Consider the following 18,691-nt stretch of genomic DNA (forward strand, 5'->3'; position numbering starts at 1 on the left):
TGACGACCTGCCAATCACACTGGCTGTTGCAGGTAAAGAGGTGGCAGGTCTGCGTCCAAAAACATGTGTGACTGCTGTCCCCCCAGTCACAGAGGATGAAGAGGCCGCGGATGCACAAGATGGGGCAGACGGTGGTTGGCCCAGCCTGCTAGGCCGCATTGTAGCACAGTGAGCTTCCCACTGCAACTTATGCTTCATATCCATGTGACGGTACATGCATGAAGTACTCAAACTATGGATTTTTTTGCCTCTACTTAGCTTTTGGTGACAAATATTACAGATAACACGAGTTGGGTCATCCTTATCGATCTGAATAAATGCCCAGGCTATGCAAGGCTTAGAGCCCATGCGACCTGAAGAGCCACTACGACTTGCGGTCAGAGGCAGAGTTGTGGTTGAGGATGCAGTTGTTGACGTGCTTCCAGTACTCCGTCTCTGTCCAGGAAGACGCAACCTAACCTCGTCGTCAATAGCATCTGTGACGCCCCGCTGCGCTTGGTATCACAGATCCTTGAAGAGTGTATTGATGGAATCCTCCACAAGAGGCCCCCATAAACATTCACACATCTCCACCTTCCACCTCAGACCAGCAGAGGGAGCACGTTAGGGATATAAATAGGGAAGGTGGAGCTAGGCAGTTCAGTTCCTCTGAAGAGTTCCTGCAGTAGAGAAGCCTAAGAGAGGTCAGTCTGCAGTGGAGCTCAGTCTAGTCTAGAGATCTCAGTTAATAGTTCAGCAGTGGAGCACAAGGCTCCTGCTAGCTAGATTCAGGGAGCCCAGATAGAGCTTAAGGTGTGCCGGCGCCATAAGATCGGTGAAGCGTGGCAAGCTGCCGTTAGTGTGTATAGCCTAGTGAGGGCCCGAGTAGGCCGAAGGCGAGTGGCGAGTTAGTACATAAGGGGCAGAGGAGCTTAACTAGCTCACCCCGAAGCATTTACCGGACACCGGATCCGAGCTTACCGGGATCTCTATGACCCAGTAAGGCATAACCGGAATCCCTGGAGAACTACAAGTCCCAGGATGCTAAGGTGCTGATACGTAACAGAGCCAGGAGACGCTTAGGCCCCGCATACTGGGAGCGTGAACTCCAAGAGAAGGCCCTACCACAAGGTCAGCCAGCGCAGGACAGAGACAAAGTTAGGCCTAGCTCCAGGCAGGTCAGAAACTTACTACGCAGAGGCAAGAAACAGGAGGCCCTACACCCGCTCATTGGGGAGGATCCTGATATGCACCCTTCACCCTACAGTGCTCCGGGATGTGCCTGAATTTCCTCCAGTAAAAGATACTGAAGTGACTACCGTGTCCGTTCCCGTTCTAGCTCTGACCCAGCTGGGTCTCGCCTGTCCTGCATTCCCCCTGCATACGCTGCCCTGAGACCTAGCTCCACCTGTGGGGAGCTATACCATCGAGCTGCCTTATCACGGGCCTCAGTGGACTGCTGCAGCGCTGGTGCTTCTCACCAGATACCACAGGTGGCGTCACAAACTCTTATAAAATTAACAATTATCCCCCCTTTTAAAGAGTGACCCCAGGGTACGGGCCAGGGAGCTGACCGCCGCGACATCCCCAAGGCCAGGCAAAGGCCCGGGTGACCTCATCGACTGGCTGACTGTGGGTTGACAGTAAGTGGGATCTCCAACCTCGTCATCATCACCCTGTGTGTTATCACACCCGTCGTCCTCAAAGCCAACCTCTTCCTGCCCTGACCGAAAAGTCAAGTTGTCGCTCCAATCAGGTATTTCAGTCTCATCATCGTCTTCATCATTGTCTCCACCAACAGGAGTTACAGTTTGGGAACGAGGGTTTACATTATGCTCAGAACCTTCTTCATCTGGTCCTGGATCCAACTTATAAAGATTCTGGGCATCAGTGCAGATCATTTCCTCGTCTGGATTAACAGAAGCTCTGGAGCAGACCTCCATTTCCCAGGCTATAGTATGAGTAAACAGCTCTGCAGACTCAACCATCTGTGTTACCCCATACTCAGACGGGCAGCTGGAGACTTGGGAGCTGTGAGGAAGCAAGTGCGATTGGGGTGACACCTCTGAGGACTGGAGTATTTGTGATGTTGAAGTTGAGGTGGAGGAGAGCCCACTTGAAGGAGCACTTGATATCCGTTGAAGCACCTGCTGTTTTTGTGCCTCATCTGGAATTTGTAGCAATGGGCGTGTCCGTAACAAAGGGATCGTATCACATTGTCCACGAAAAGAAGTCGACATGTTGGTTTGGCTGGAAGATGGTCTTTCTTCTGCAGATGTTACTCCCCCCCCACCGCTCGACCCACCAGCGGACAGGCACCAGTATTGGGAGAGGGGGGCTGGCCGTCAGGGTCCACTGCGGCTCTGGCACAAACCCAGCGACACGGAGGTGGCACGGGCAGGAGCGGACTGGCCGTGTCGGCTTCTCACTTTTTGGATTTTAGAAGGGCATGACATGCCTATATCTGTGTCTCCTCCTCCTTTTACTCCTCCACCTCTTTTCTTTTCGCATGACTATATGTACTTGTCACTTTTCCATGTGTTAGTTGTGTCTTCTGAGCAGTTTGTCAGCTTTTGGACACCTTTGAAGGTGTTTTCTATGTGTTTCTATGTGTTTTTGTTTGCCTGCCATTGGTTTTCACGGTGTTCGAAGGTGTTCGACGAACAGTTCGGAACTCGAACACTACGGGGGTGGCTCAACACTACTCCCCTACTCCCTGTGTGGACCTACTATGCACGTTGTCTGGCGCGCCTTTTTTTTGTTTGTTTTTTTCAGCATCTGGATACGTCAATGTATTTACAAAATGGGGAGAACCCCAAAAGAGACCCCTCTCTAACAAGACATAAAACTTTGCTTTTATTTCATATTTGATTAAAAACGCCTAGGGGTATATAAAAAACATTGTCCCTAATCTGCCTTTAGACTAAAGGTGAGTCAGAGGAAGGGTGAGACTGTGTAATGTTGCACCATCTTGGGCATTTGCTGGGACTGTTCTATGTGTTTATTACCCGCTTTGTGGTTCAAAAAAATATTGCCACGCTGTTTTACCCTCACCCTGTGTTGTCTGAGTAGTATTATGCCCTCGGGAGGCCCCCGTGTCTCCATCCCCATATACCGGGAACACCCCACAAGACCTGCTGTATACTGGGAACATCTCACAAGACCCAACATACCGTGAACACCCCACAAGACCTGCTGTATACTGGGAACATCTCACAAGACCCAACATACCGTGAACACCCCACAAGACCTGCTGTATACTGGGCACATCCCACAAGACCTGCCGCATACTGGGAACATCCTACAAGATCCGCCATATACCGAGAACATACTACACAACCTGCCGTATACCTGGAACACCGCATAAGACCTGCCATATACCGGGAAAATCTCACAAGACCCGACATATATTGGGAACACCCCACAAGATCCGACATATACCGGGAACACCTCACAACATCTGCCTTATATCGGGAACACCTCACAACATCTCCTGTATACTGGGAACACCTCACAAGACCCGACATATACTGAGAACACCTCACAACATCTGCTGTATACTGTGAACACCTCACAAGACCCGACATATACCGGGAACACCTCACAACATCTGCCTTATATCGGGAACACCTCACAACATCTCCTGTATACTGGGAACACCTCCCAAGACCCGACATATACTGAGAACACCTCACAACATCTCCTGTATACTGTGAACACCCCACAAGACCCGACATATACTGAGAACACCTCACAACATCTGCCTTATATCGGGAACACCTCACAACATCTCCTGTATACTGTGAACACCTCCCAAGACCCGACATATACTGAGAACACCCCACAACATCTGCTGTATACTGTGAACACCCCACAAGATCCGACATATACTGTGAACACCTCACAACATCTGCTGTATACTGTGAACACCCCACAAGATCCGACATATACTGAGAACACCTCACAACATCTGCTGTATACTGTGAACACCCCACAAGACCCGACATATACTGAGAACACCTCACAACATCTCCTGTATACTGTGAACACCCCACAAGACCCGACATATACCGGGAACACCTCACAACATCTGCTGTATACTGTGAACACCCCACAAGATCCGACATATATCGGGAACACCTCACAACATCTGCTGTATACTGTGAACACCCCACAAGACCCGACATGTACTGAGAACACCTCACAAGACCCGACATATACTGAGAACACCCCACAAGTCCTGCCACGTACCGGAAAAACACCCCACACAACCTTACACTTTATCAATTTTTCTGCTTTGAACAATTCAACTTCAAGAAGTGACTGATGCCCTGCTGCCTAATTTGTTCGTCACCATGATGCTCGTCATTGACATTAGATAATCCTGGTGATCTCTGGCAGTGGATTTAATGCTATGGCTGACATCTAGTGATACAGCAGCAGTCACCTGTATCCTGTCTTCGGGCAGCTCTGTCTTCATGGCCAGCATCTCTCGAGCGTAGACATCAGGGTAATGGGCCTCATTGAATGCTTTCTCCAGCTCCTCCAACTGATAGGAGGTGAAGATGGTCCTAAGAATAAGCAGCAGGAAAAGGGTAAATCATTGTGTCTGCAGGTTTTCAGTAATGACCTAAAATATTAACCAAGATCCATGTAATAAGGGCGTCATGTAATAAGGGGATGTAGGAAGCAATAAAACTCTACTGGTCCGAGGACCGTCGGAGAAGAAAACGGACAGCGCCCAGACGTATGACATGGATGTAACCCCCATCATGCTCTCAGCATCCCAGTTATCCCAGAGAATGGAAAGAAGCAGGATGTAATGTCTGAATCCAGAAGAGATGCAGCCACTCGCCGTACCTGTGCCGCCGCTTCTTGCGTTTCTTGTTGTGATTTAGGGATTTAGGAAGCTTATGATCCGAAGATAAAACTTCTTCTGAATCTATAAAAGTTCAGGAAAGAAAAAACAAACAATTAATAAATGAGCGAAGAAACAAGAAAAAAGCAGAAAAGATGCCGACTAAGAAAGGAAGAAAGAAACATCATCATCGTGGCTCTTGCCCGGCGTAATCACCACTGTCCAGCACTGAAGCTCCATGGCCGGAACTCAGTATCCTTCACTAGTGGAAATATCACAGGAAAACAACTACCTCCTCGTGCGAAGAAAGTATAATACATGATGTATAATATGATGAATAATACAGCGGGTAAAATAAGTATTGAACATGTCACCAATTTTCTACATAAATCTGTTTCTAAAGGTGCTATTGACATGAAATTCTCACCAGATGTCGGTAACATCCCATCTAATCTACACAGGCAAAGAAATCACCATAGATGTCCATAAATTACGTGTAATAAAGAAAAATGACACAGGGAAAAAGTATTGAACACATGAAGAAAGAGAGGAGCAAAAAGCCCTGGAAAGTCCTGACACCGGCTGAAATTAGAAAGCAATCCGGCCACTTAATGACAACTAATATCAGCCGGTTCACCTGATGGCCTATAACAAGGTGTCTCATTACCAAGGTGCCGCACAAGAAACATCTCATGATGGGTAAAACCAGTGAGCTGTCTCAATACCTTTACAACCTTATTGTTGTAAAACATACTGATGGCATTGGTAGCAGAAGAATTTCTAAACTCCTGAAGGTTCCAGTGAGCACTGTTGGGGCCATAATCTGGAAGTATAAAGAACATCATTTCACCATAAACCAGCCACGACCAGGTGCTCCCCACAAGATTTCACTTTAAACCAGCCACAACCAGGTGCTTCCTGCAAGATTTCTGACAGAGGAGTGAAAGGAATTATCAGAAGAGTTGTCCAAGAGACAAGGACACCTGTGGAGGGCTACAGAAAGACCTGGAATCAGCAAGTACAATTGTTTCATAGAAAAGTATAAGTAATGCACTCAACCTCTATTGCCTATATGCACACTCACCATGCAACCTCCAGGGCCCGTATGCACCCTCCTCACGTAAGACTCCATTGCTGAACAAAAAGCATGTTCAAGCGCATTTACAGTTTGCTCAACAATATTTAGACAAGCCAGTGAAATACTGTGAGAATATAGTCTGGTCAGATTGAGCTCTTTGGACGCCATAATACACAAAATGTTTGGAGGTCAAAAGGCACTGCATATCACCCCAAAAACACCAAACTAACAGTGAAGTTTGGAGATGGGAACATCATGGTGCGGGGCTGTCTTTCAGCATGCGGCACTGGAAATCTTCATGTAATTGAAGGAAGGATGAATGGACAAATGTGCTGAGACATTCCTGATAAAAGCCTGCTGTCATCTACCAGAATGATGAAGATGAAACCAGGGTGGATATTTCAGCAAGACAATGAATCCAAGAACATAGCAAGAAAACTCTCAATTGGTTTCAGAGACAGACAATAAAGCTGCTAGAATGGCCGAGCCAATCACCGGACCTGAATCCAATAGAAAATGTATGGACGGAACGAAAGGTCAGAGTTCATAGAAGAAATCATGGAAGCTTCAGGATGTGAAGAGTGTTTGTGTGGAAGAGGGAGTCAAAATCACACCTAAGTAATGCCTGCGACTAGTTTCTCCATACAGGAGGCATCTTGAAGCTTCATCACCAACAAAGGCTTTTATATGAAGTATTAAATAAATGTCAGTAACATAGTCAATACTTTATCTGTGTCATTTCTCATTATTACACATAATTTATGGACATCTATGGATGATTTCTTTGCCTGTATGGATTGAATGGGTTGTTACTAGTGATGAGCGAGCGCGCTCGTCACTGCTTGTTATTCGCTCGAGCATCATGGTGCTCGAGATGCTCATTATTCAGCGAGAATTTTAGCTGAGAATAGGCAGGGATTCAACCACATTTATATTTCTTTCAACTACAACAACAGTCCTTCTTAGGGCTAATTCTAATCAATATTAATACTACTGTTAGCAGTAGTTAGGGAGAGATTGTGCCAGAGGCAGAGTGTAGAACAGGGTAGGGTTCATTGCACATCCTTTCTGCTGCTTGAACTCATATCAATAGCCCTTCTCAGGCATACTAATATTCTTTTTGCTCTTAATTCTGAAAATTATTGTGAAAAGAAATATTAGACGCCATTTATAGTGCTCAAGTTGTGCGTTAAAAGCATACAGCCAGACTTGGTTGATTGGAATAGCATTGCTCTATTGTGCAAGCAGTAGAAAAGTCCATCTGAGGTGTGCTAAATTTTCTGTCATACAAATATTGAAAAGTTTTCTCAGCCTCAAAATATTATATGCCATTTAAACTGTGCCAGTTGAGCGTTGAAAGCATACATCCAGACTTGGCCGGTAACCAATGGCATCGCTATATTCCTACTGCAGTGTAACATGTCCATCTGAGGTGGGCAAATTTTACTGCAATAATAACCATGCAAAGTTTTTAAAGCAGTGGAATATTATACGCCATTTAAACTGCGCCAGTTGTGCGTTGAAAACATACATCCAGACTTGGACGGTAACCAATGGCATTGCTATATTGCTACTGCAGTGTAACAAGTCCATCTGAGGTGGGCAAATTTTACTGTGATAATAATCCTGCTAATTGTTTGAATCAGTGAAATATTATACGCCACTTAAATTGCAACAGTTGTGCATTGAAAACATACATCCAGACTTGGCCGGTAACCAATAGCATGGCTATACTGCTACTGCACTGTAACAAATCCATCTGAGGTGGGCAAATTTTACTGTGATAATAATCCTGTAAATTGTTTCAAGCAGTGAATTATCATTCGTAATTTAAAATGAGCAAGGCACGTGGCAAGGGACGGGGAAGTGGACGTGATACTGATGGTGAGCGCCGAGGCCATGGGCAAGGTGAAACTATGCCTGTTGCAGGAGGACAACAAACACACACATCATGTCAACCTAGCTTTCTGTCCCACTTTTTAGGGGGGGGTCACGGAACACCACTCTTGAAGCCAGAAAAGTGTGAAAAGACTGTTGGTTGGATAGCACATAATGCTTCCAGTCAGTTGGCCAGCACCACCCTGTCTTCCACATGCTCCAGTCTCAGTAGCTGTGAGTCTGGACCACATAATTCTCACCCTGATCCTCCTTCCTCCCACCATGCAGAGTCCCCGGAGACAAGTGATCCCACACTTGGACTCTCCAAAGAGCTGTTCACATTTCCATTTATAGATTCTAGCCTCTCACCCTGCCCGCTTCAAGCGGGACATGAGGAGATCGCATGTAGCGATGCCCAAATATTAGAGCAGCCACACTCAAAAGAAGGTGACGTCGGAAAAATGCAATTACTGTCGCAAGAGGTGGATGATGATGAGACACAATTGACAGCAAGTCAGGAGGAGGACCAGGGTGCGGAAGTGGAAGACGAGGTGGTGGACGATGAAGTCACTGACCCAACCTGGAAAGGTGGCATGCAGAGTGAGAACAGCAGCACAGAGGGGGAGGTATCCGCAGCACCGCAACAGGCAGGAAGAGGCAGTGGGGTTGCCAGAGACAATAGGTGGGCAACTGTTCCCCAGAACACCAACACAAGTGAAGTTGGCAGTCCAAGGGTTAGATCTTCCCGAGTCTGGCATTTTTAAATACTGTCCAATTAACCCATAAAAGGCCATTTGCAGAATCTACCATGCCAGCATCAGCAGAGACAGCAAAACTACTATCCTGACCATCAGCATTCTCAGGCACATGACAGCAAAGCACTTGACTAGTTGGGCTGAACGACAGCGTTCAGAAACCGTGTCCGCGAGTTACACCACTGCCTCTTTACCTGTTCTACGTGCACACCAATCCTCTATCCTTGACGCAGGCGAAGATGCCTCCCACCCTGCACCTGTTGTTTCACCGTCAGAAACCAGTCCCAGTGCAGTGTCCAGTTGTCCCTACCCCAGTCCTTGGAATGCAATCATAAATACGCAGCCACCCGCATGCCACATAAATGGCACACATTTTCAGACTGCTTGCACATGAAATGTTGCCATTTAGGCTTTTAGAGATGGAAGCTTTCCGCAACCTCATGGTGGAGGCCGTCCCTTGGTACTCGGTCCCCAGCTGCCACTATTTCTCCCAGTGCCATCCCAACCTTACACAAGCACGTGTCCCATAACATCAGCCAACGCTGTTACTGGGAAGGTCCACTTAACCACGGACATGTGGACCAGTACTTGTGGCCAGGGACGCTACATTTCCTTGATGGCACACTGGGTGAATATTGTGTAAGCGGGAACCCAGTCGGACCCTGGGACGGAATACATGCTACAGACACCGAGGATTGCGGACTCTGGTTCAATCAGTATTGCCCCACCTTCTACCTACAGCAGTTCCTGCGCCTCCTCTCCTCAGCCTCCATCTCCGAAACGTCAACATTAGTCGCAAGCTGGAAGCACTGCAACACTGCCTCAGCCAAGCGGCAACAGGCTCTGCTGAAGCTAATCTGCTTAGATGACAAACCGCACACCGCTGCAGAATTGTTGAAAGGTTTAACAGACCAGACTGATCTGTGGCTTTCGTCCCTGAACCTACAGCCAGGCATGGTCGTGTGTGACAATGGCTATAACCTGAAGCTTGGAAACCTCACACACGTACCATGCCTGGCCCATGTGCTCACCTTAGTGGTTCAGCGGTTTCTCAAAACCTACCAAGATCTGCCTGAGCTACTTGTGAAAGTACGCCGTGTGTGCCCATTTCCGCAAGTCAGCTACAGCTTACGCCGCCCTGGCAGTGCTGCAGCAGCATTTGCAACTTCCAGCTCACTGATGTCATCACGGTGTGCAATGTCACCACTCATTGGAACTCAACGTTACATATGTTAGCAAGGCTTTGTGAGCAGCAGAGGGCAGTAGTTGAATACCATCTCCAAAATGCCCGTTGGTATTCCTGTCAGCCTCCGCACATAAGAGCTGATGAGTGGGCACGGATGTCTGACATCTGTGCTGTTCTTCAAAACTTTGAGAACTCGACCAAGATGGTGAGCAGCGATGATGCCATAATCAGAGTAACCATTCCACTTCTCTGTCTACTGAAACACTCGCTGCTCACAATTAAAGAGGAGGCTTTGCAGGCGGAGCAAGTTGAGATGGAGCAATAAACTATATAGGATGATGCTACACAGCCCAGCCTCATCTCATCTTCTCAACGGGGATTGGGTGATAATGAGGAGGAATAGGAGCTGGTTGCCTGCACTACAGATGGTACTACCCACACCACCTTCATCCTGTCTGTTCAGCGCATATGGGCTGAAGACAAGGAGGAGAGGTAGGACGAGGAGGAGAGGATGGACAATCGTCCTCTTGGTGAGGACAAGGAAGTCTTGGCTTTTGGCAGTCTGGCACACATAACTAAGTTTATGTTCCGCAGCCTTTCCCATGACCCTCGCATTGTACGTGGTATTTTGGCCAACACTAATTACTGGTTGGTCACTCTTTTAGACCCATGATATAGGGAGAACTTTCCATCTCTCCTTCCCGTGGCGGAGAGGTCTACTAAAATGTTGCAGTACCAGAAGGCCCTAGTTTAAGATTTATTAAAACAATTTCCATCTAACAACGCTGGCAGTAGAGGTCACAATTCCTTGGACAACCAAGGAGTAAACATGAGAGAGACACACATCAGATGCAGCAGAGGCATGGGAACCATATCAAAGGTCTGGTACAGTTTTCTCAGATCCTCCCGCCGCCCAGGCCCTGATGCACGGGGTACTCTGACAAGAGGGAAAAGTTTTGGAAGATGCTGAAGGAGTACTCTGCCTACCGTACCAGTATCCTCCATGATTCCTCTGTGCCTTACAATTATTTGGTATCCAAGCTAGACACGTGACATGAACTGTCTCCCCACGCCTTGGAGGTCCTGGCGTGCCCTGCCGCTAGAGCTTTGTCAGAGCGGGTTTTTAGTGCCGCTCATGGAATTATAACTGATTGGCGCATCTGCCTGTCAACTGAAAATGCTGACAGGCTGACTCTTATTAAAATGAACAAATGCTGGATTGGCCCAGACTTCTCAACACTACCGGATGACAGCAGTGGAACATAGACTAAAATCTAGTGGGTTTTTTTTGTTTGTTTTCTGGTCTATTCCCATGCACCCCTTCCCACCCGAACATGGGTATATGCTTCAGGATTTCGTCTTTTTTGTATCGTCCTCCTACTTCTCCTCCGACTCCACCACCACAATATCAACAAGATGATCATGCTACCCTCACTATAAATATTATTAAGGGTGTTTAGGATGCCCGCATTAATAATTTATAGAGGCGTACCTCTAACATTCTGTCATAGATATGTATACCCCACAGGAGTAAATGTTTCCCAGCCCACGCGCTTAGTGTGTGCACATTACCCGTAGTGATGAGCGAACATGCTCACCACTGCTCGGTACTCGCCCGAGCATCACTGTGCTCGACAAGCTCGGCGAGTATTTCCCGGTTGCTCGGGCGAGAACTCGGGTCTCCTCCCTGCATGTTTGGCGCTCTTTAGTGAGCCAATGAACATGCAGGAATTGCCTGCCACACACTGTAATGCTGTAGCCATGTTGGTTGTGGCATTACAGTGATTGGCTGACCGCACAGCATCATCAGGTCTATATCAGACCGGGCGCCGCCATGCTCGTCACAGTCTACCCTGGAATCAGGCAGAGTAGGGAGAGCTGCTGCTGAGCTAGGGAGAGATTTGCTTGTTTCTAGTTAGTGTAGGTATACCAGACTATATTAGAGACACATATCTAACTGAACTAACAGTCCTTCTGAGAACTAATCCAGCTGCATATATTCAGTGGTGATAGCAGGAGGCAGGCAGCCAGGCAGTGTATGTGGCAAACTGCAGTGCATGATACAGCACAAGACGGTCCATTGAACGTCCTGTTAGTCTAGGTATTCCACAACATATATATATCCATCTGAACTAACAGTTCTTCTGAGGACAAATCCAGCTACATATAAGCAGTACTAGGCAGGCAGGCAGTGTATGTGGCTGACTGCAGTGTATGATACAGCACAAGAGGGTCCATTGAACATCCTGTCTGCTGCTGCTATAATAATTACAGATATTTGTAGACATAGCCCCAGATATCAGGGGCCAGGCCAATTTTTTTTTTTATCTTAATCCTGGTTATTTGCTTAAAAAGCAATCCAGAGTACACCATTTTTCTGCTCCATTTGCTTGTTCTTACTGCAGAATAAAGCCAGATCTCTTTCATATTTCAGCGATAAAAATACAGAAATTTAAACTGAACGTGCAAAATATTGGCCTCCTTTTCCATTCTGTTGCTGTGTGTCGGTCAAGTTATTCACACTAGTTGTCTGTGAAGAATAGTATTAGTAAATTACAGGCCTGCTATTTAAAACCGTGGTTCTCTGTCAGACATATCACCAATAAGACTGTTCCAAAATCAGACATTTCTTCCATTTTCATTCTGTTGCAGTGTGTCGGTGAAGCTATTCACACTAGGTCTCTGTGTAGAATAATATTAGTAAATTACAGGCCTGCTATTTAAAATTGTGGTTCTCTGTCAGACATATCACCTATAACTGCGTTCCAAAATCAGCCATTTCTCGTGAACGTGGAAAATATTGTCCTCCATTAAAAATGGGCAAGGAGCGTGGCACGGGACAGGGAAGTGTACATGATGGTGATGGTGCATGCAGAGGCCGAGGACGTGGCCAAGGTGAAATTGTGCCACAACAACACATCTTGTCGCTCGACCTTCCTGTCCCAATTACTAGGGGACCGCAGAACACCACTATTGAACACAGAGCAGTGTCAAAAGGTTGTTGGTTGGATAACAGATAATGCTTCCAGTCACTTTGCCTTCACCACCACCACCACCCTTTCTTCCACACGGTCAAGTCTCAGTAGCCGTGAGTCTGGACCACATATTCCTCATCCTGATCCTCCTTCCTCCCACGATGCCAAGTGCCTGGAGACAACTGATGCCACACTTGGACACTCAGAAGAGCTGTTCTCTTTTCCATTTGTAGATTTGGGCCTCTCGCCAGGCCAGCTTCAAGCGAGTCCAGAGGAGAATGTGCGTAGCGATGTCCAAATATAGGAGCAGCCACGGTCACACAAAGGCAATGGTGGGAAAGTGCAATTACTGTCGCAAGAGGTGGATGATGATGATGATGAGACACAATTGTCAGAACGTCAGGAGGAGGACCAGGATGCGGATATGGAAGACGAGGTGGTGGATGATATAGTAACTGACCCAACCTGGCAGGGGGACACACAGAGCGAGGACAGCAGCACACAGGGGGAGGGAGGCGTAGCACCACAACAGGCAGGAGAAAGCAGTGTGGTGACTGCAGACACAAGGCTGGAAAGCGTTCCTCATAACGCCAACACGACGGAAGTTGCCAGTACAACTGTTTGGTCTTCTCGAGTCTGGTTATTTTTTAAAGACTCTGCCGATAACCCCAAAAAGGCCATTTGCACCACCTGCCAGACCAGCATCAGCAGGAGTAGCAAAACTAGCAGCCTGACCACCACCAGCATGATCAGGCACATGGTAGCAAAGCACCCGACTAAGTGGGCCGAACTCCAGGGTCCAGCCACAGTGTCTGCGAGTGACACCACTGCTTGTTCCACTGTTGTGCATGCACGCCAATCCCCTGTCCATGGCGCATACCAAGATGCCTCCCACCCTGCACCTGTCGTTGAACATTCTCAACTGGCAGCATCAGCAAGCACGTCCAAGTCCTTGTGCCAGTGCAGCGTTCAGTTGTCCCTACCCCAGTCCTTGGAACGCAAGTGCAAATACACAGCCAACGCCCCCCCAGGCCACACTACTAAATTCCCTCATTTCGCGAATGCTTGCACTCAAAATGTTGCCTTTTAGGCTCGTGGAGATGGAAGCTTTCCGCAACCGGATGGCGGCGGCCATCCCTTGGTACTCGGTCCCTAGCTGCCACTATTTCTCCCGGTGTGCGGTCCCGCATTACACGAGCACGTGTCCCACAACATTAGACGTGCCCTCACCAACGCAGTTACTGGGAAAGTCCACCTAACCACGGACACGTGGACAAGTGCTTGTGGGCAGGGATGGTACATCTCGCTGACTGCACACTGGGCTAATATAGTGGAAGTCGGGACCCAGTCGGACCTTGGGACGGAACACATCCTCCCAACGCCGAGGATTGCGGGCCATGGGTCAATCAGGGTTGCCCCTACATTCTACAGCTCCTGCACCTCCTCCTCCTCTTCAGCATCCATCTCCAAAATGACGACATCAGTCGCAAGCTGGAAGTACTGCAGCACTGCCTCGGCCAAGTGGCAATAGGCTGTGCTGAAGCTAATATACTTAGGTGACAAACCATACAACGCTGAAGAGTTGTGGACAGCTATGAAAGAGCAGGCAGATCTGTGGCTTACACCGCTGACCCTATAGCCAGGCATGGTCATGTGTGAGTTCACACACATACCATGCCTGGCCCATGTGCTTAAACTCGTGGTTCAGCGGTTTCTCAAAACCTACCTGGATCTGCCAGATCTGCTTGTCAGAGTACGCCACCTGTGTGCCCATTTTAAAAAGTCAGCTACAGCTTCCGCCGCCCTTGCCGTGCTTCTGCAGCGTTTGCAGCTTTCAGCTCACCGACTGATCTGCAATGTCCCCACACATTGGAACTCTACATTGCAGATGTTGGGAAGGATTTGTTAGCAGAAGAGGGCAGTTGTTGACTACCAGCATCAACAAGGCCATCGGTATTCAGGTCAGACTCCACACATAAAACCTCAGGAGTGGACATGGATGTCAGACATATACAGTATGTACCATACTCCAAAACTTTGAGGACTCCACCAAGATGGTGAGTGGCGATGACACCATAATTAGTGTCACCATCCCGCTTCTCTGTCTTCTGAAATGCTCTCTGCTCACAATTAAAGAGGATGCATTGCAGGCGGATTACGATGAGATGGAGCAAGGAACCATACAGGGTGATTCCACACAGCCCAGCCTCATCTCATTCTAAGATAGATTGGGTGACAATGAGGAAGAGGAGGAGGAGGAAGAACAGGAGCTAGTTTCCTGCGCTATTGACGGTACTACTTGCACAACTGTCATACCGTCTGTTCAGCATGGATGCTCTGAGGACAGGGATAAGGAGGAGGAGGAGAGCATGGTCAGTCGTTCTCTTGGTGAGGACACGGAAGTCTTGCCTCTTTGCAGTCTGGCACACATGGCTGAGTTTATGCTACGCTGCCTTTCCCGTGACCCTCGCGTTGTCCAAATTTTGGGTGACTGTCATTATTGGTTGGTGACACTTCTAGACCCACGCTACAAGGAGAACTTTCTGCCTATTATTCCTGCGCAGGACAGGTCTAATAAAATGGGGCAGTACGAGAAGGCCCTTGTTGCGGAATTCTTAAAAAAATTCTGAAAACGTTGGCGACAGAGGTCACAGTTCATTGGACAACCAAGGAGTACAGGCGAGAGAGACACTAATGCAATCCAGCAGAGGCAGAGGAACACTGTCAAAGATCTGGGACCGTTTTCTCAGACCCTCCCATTGCACACCCCCTGATGCGCGGGGTACTCTCGCAAGGAGGGAAAAGTTTCGGAAGATGCTGAGGGAATACCTTGCCGACCGTACCAACGTCTTCCATGATTCCTCTGTGCCCTATAATTATTGGGTATCCAAGCTGGACATGTGGCATGAACTGTCTCTCTACACCTTGGAGGTCCTGTCCTGCCCTGCCGCTAGCGTTTTGTCAGAGCGGGTTTTAGTGCCGCCGTTGGAATTATAACCGATAAGCACATCCGCCTGTCAACTGAAAATGCTGACAGGCTGACTCTTATAAAAATGAACAAGGGCTGGATTGGGCCAGACTTCTCAATACCAGCGAATGATAGCAGAATAACATAAACTCAAATACAGTGTCTTTTTTTGGAAGGTCTAACTCTATTCCCATGCACCTCTGTCTTCACACCCAGACATGGGTATACGCTTCCTGATTTTGTCTATTTTCTCTTGTCCTCCTCCTTCTCTGCATTCTCATCCTCCACCACCATATCACCACCATATGGCAAACAGTATGGGAGACCCACTTCCTAATAATGGGAACATTGTTTTCAGGAGGCCCTCCGACCTCTACGTCTCTTGCAAGGGGCATTGGAGTTCCTCCAAATTTTTGGCAGCCATTGCTTCACTGCATAGGCAAACAGTATGGGAGACCCACTTCCTAATAATGGGAACATTGTTTTCAGGAGGCTCTCCGACCTCTACATCTCTTGCAAGGGGCATTGGAGTTCCTCCAAATTTTTGACAGCCCTTGCAGTCACTGCATACCCAATTACAGTATAGGAGACCCACTCGGTAATAATGAGAACAACAAAGCATAGCCGGCTGATGGCTCTCTAATAATAGTGAGGGCCGACTGCTGGCCTTTTAAGAATAGTAAGGGCCGCCTGATGGCCCTATAAAAATAGGCTTTGTGACTTTCAGAGTCCCTCCATCATAAATGAAACAGGATGTGTCTGATGATGTGTCACAAACCACATGGCCAGATAAGGTTGTAAAATGTTAAAATGATATTTCCTGGTGAATGCATTTGTCTTGGTTTAAAGCAATGCAAAAGTGCAAAAACGCATCAAAAACGCTACATGTGAACATAGCCAAGGTGCGGAGGAGCATTTTTGTTTTTGTACATTTATTTTGCCTTATATACAGGTCATTATCCTGGAAAGGATGTTTCTTAACATATTTCCCAGGAAAATCCATTTTTGTTTCGGTTTTGTATGTTTTATTGTGAGTCCGTAAAAGTGGCGTAATACCTCTGACAACGTTGTTGACAGCATTGACCTCTGAGTCAGAAATGCTTCCAGGGGTCTTCCCCATGCTGTTCCCATGTCATTTGAGCATTGTTCCCATCGATTTGGGCAATTTTGTAGGCCCTCTGCCGACCGCCGGGGGGAGCCGCCTGAAAAATGCTGGAGTTTCCCATAGACTTACAATGGGCTCGTTGCTCGGACTGAGCACTCGAGTATTCCGATTTGCTCGACTCGAACAAAAAGTATCCGAGCATTTTAGTGTTCGTTCATCACTAATTAGCAGTCTAGGATGCCACTCCTTAATCATGGGAAAAACTGTTTTGCAAGGCTCTCCACTATGTGTCTTCAAAAGGGTATTGGGGTGCCTCCTTCTAATTTTTTGCATCCCTTGAACCTAGTGCATACGCTTTACCAGTCTAGGAGACCCATTCCTTTGTAATGGGAAAAATGCCTTTCTGAGGCTCCACTTTCTAGTTGAGGGAACAATTTTGGAAACCAAAAAAGCCAGTGGGTTCTATTAGTATATGATCCAGTGCCTCTTGTTGTGGGCTGTCAGCAGTTAGTCACATAGGGAGTTCTCACTGCATACAGGATTTCTCAGCTGGGACTGGAGATTTTGTACTGTAAGTGCAGAAAATCTGGGTCTCCTTCATATCAGCCTTAGTAGATGTGAAATGCTACACTATGTTCCCCAGCAGGGTTCATGAAATAACAGTTCTTGGAGCCACAACCAAAAAGAAACAAAAATCGTCTATTCTATTCCCTATTAATACCGCTGTTAGCTGCATTTAGTATAGGGTGTAGGGTTTTCTACTGACTTCAGCCGCATTAGAGGTAGGCACAGGACATTGTCTCTTTAAAATGTCCAAGGCAGGTTTATTATGCTGCATGAACCGCACTTTCAAAAGTAAACAAAAGAAAGCCTTGTCCAGCACAGTGTAACAAAAAAAGAAGATAAACAGTCCATACAGTATGGCGAGTTCGCCCACTCACGGTCAGTGTCCTTTTTGCACAAATATCCTGGAGGTCTCCACACCTCCAGCCACAGCATGAATGAGACACTTTTTCTCCATTTTATACACATGCCCTAGGGGTGGGGATATGTGAGCAGCCAATCCCCCCCATCTCTTATGACTGCTCGAAAAAACAGCCCTGATACACCTAATTAACCCTCTCAGCACTACTTGAGCTGGAACATACTTTTCTGGTTTTACATCACTGAAGTTGCCAACCTCAGCGATACATATCTCCCCTCAAGGACATGTCCGGTGGCCATCTAACAAGGGGTAGGTGCTAGGTATCATCTGCTGGAAATGAATCTTCATTCTGGTCATATACATCTCTTTCACTGTCTATAACTTGATTGCTTTTTTCAAAACACTCTAACAGATTCATAATTTTTATGGTGATCTGCACTCAGAAATTCATCAAAGCAGGCAGGGTTCCTTGCGTTCTTCCACAGCTTGGTGCTGCAGCGTAAAAAAAAACTCTTTTCAGGGCTGATTCAAATCTATTCTATTTTTTTCTATATTACTATATTACCTCTCTTATCTGAAATGTGTGTAGGGTGAGCTATCACACAATGGATAGCATATTATAGGCATCTAGTCAAGGATTATTGCCTTATAGTCCATGCTGCCGCAACTGAAAAAAAAAAGAAAAATAAATGTTTAGTCTATTCACTATTAATTCTGCTGTTAGCTGCGTTTAGTATAGGGATAGGTGCTACGTGGTATCATCTGCTGGAAATGAGTGTTCATTCTGGTCACATACATCTCTTCCACTGTCCATAACTTGATTGCTTTTTTCAAAAAACTCATTGACAAATTAGTGATTTTTACAGTGATATGTACTAAGAAATTCTTCAAAGCAGGCAAAATTAAATGATTTAATGTGTCCATTCACAGTCTCTCTATTACATCTGTATGTATGAGGTATTGGTGGGAGATTTTATGCTACTG

General features: G+C 47.0%; 1 protein-coding gene across 1 annotated transcript in view; it reads right to left on the bottom strand.

The window, feature by feature from the left end:
- Nucleotides 1–18,691, bottom strand: part of VSX2 (visual system homeobox 2) — a 355,352-nt gene that overhangs the window by 92,637 nt on the left and 244,024 nt on the right. The window contains exons 2-3 of the mRNA XM_073638179.1: nucleotides 4,840–4,921; nucleotides 4,427–4,550 (exon numbers count right to left, since the gene is read on the bottom strand). Of these exons, the coding sequence (XP_073494280.1) occupies nucleotides 4,427–4,550; nucleotides 4,840–4,921 (206 nt within the window). The remainder of the gene's footprint in view (nucleotides 1–4,426; nucleotides 4,551–4,839; nucleotides 4,922–18,691) is intronic.

The sequence above is a fragment of the Phyllobates terribilis genome, unplaced genomic scaffold, assembly GCF_046119375.1.
Source record: "Phyllobates terribilis strain yellow unplaced genomic scaffold, ASM4611937v1 Scaffold_7__3_contigs__length_470593459, whole genome shotgun sequence".
Classification (NCBI taxonomy): domain Eukaryota; kingdom Metazoa; phylum Chordata; class Amphibia; order Anura; family Dendrobatidae; genus Phyllobates; species Phyllobates terribilis.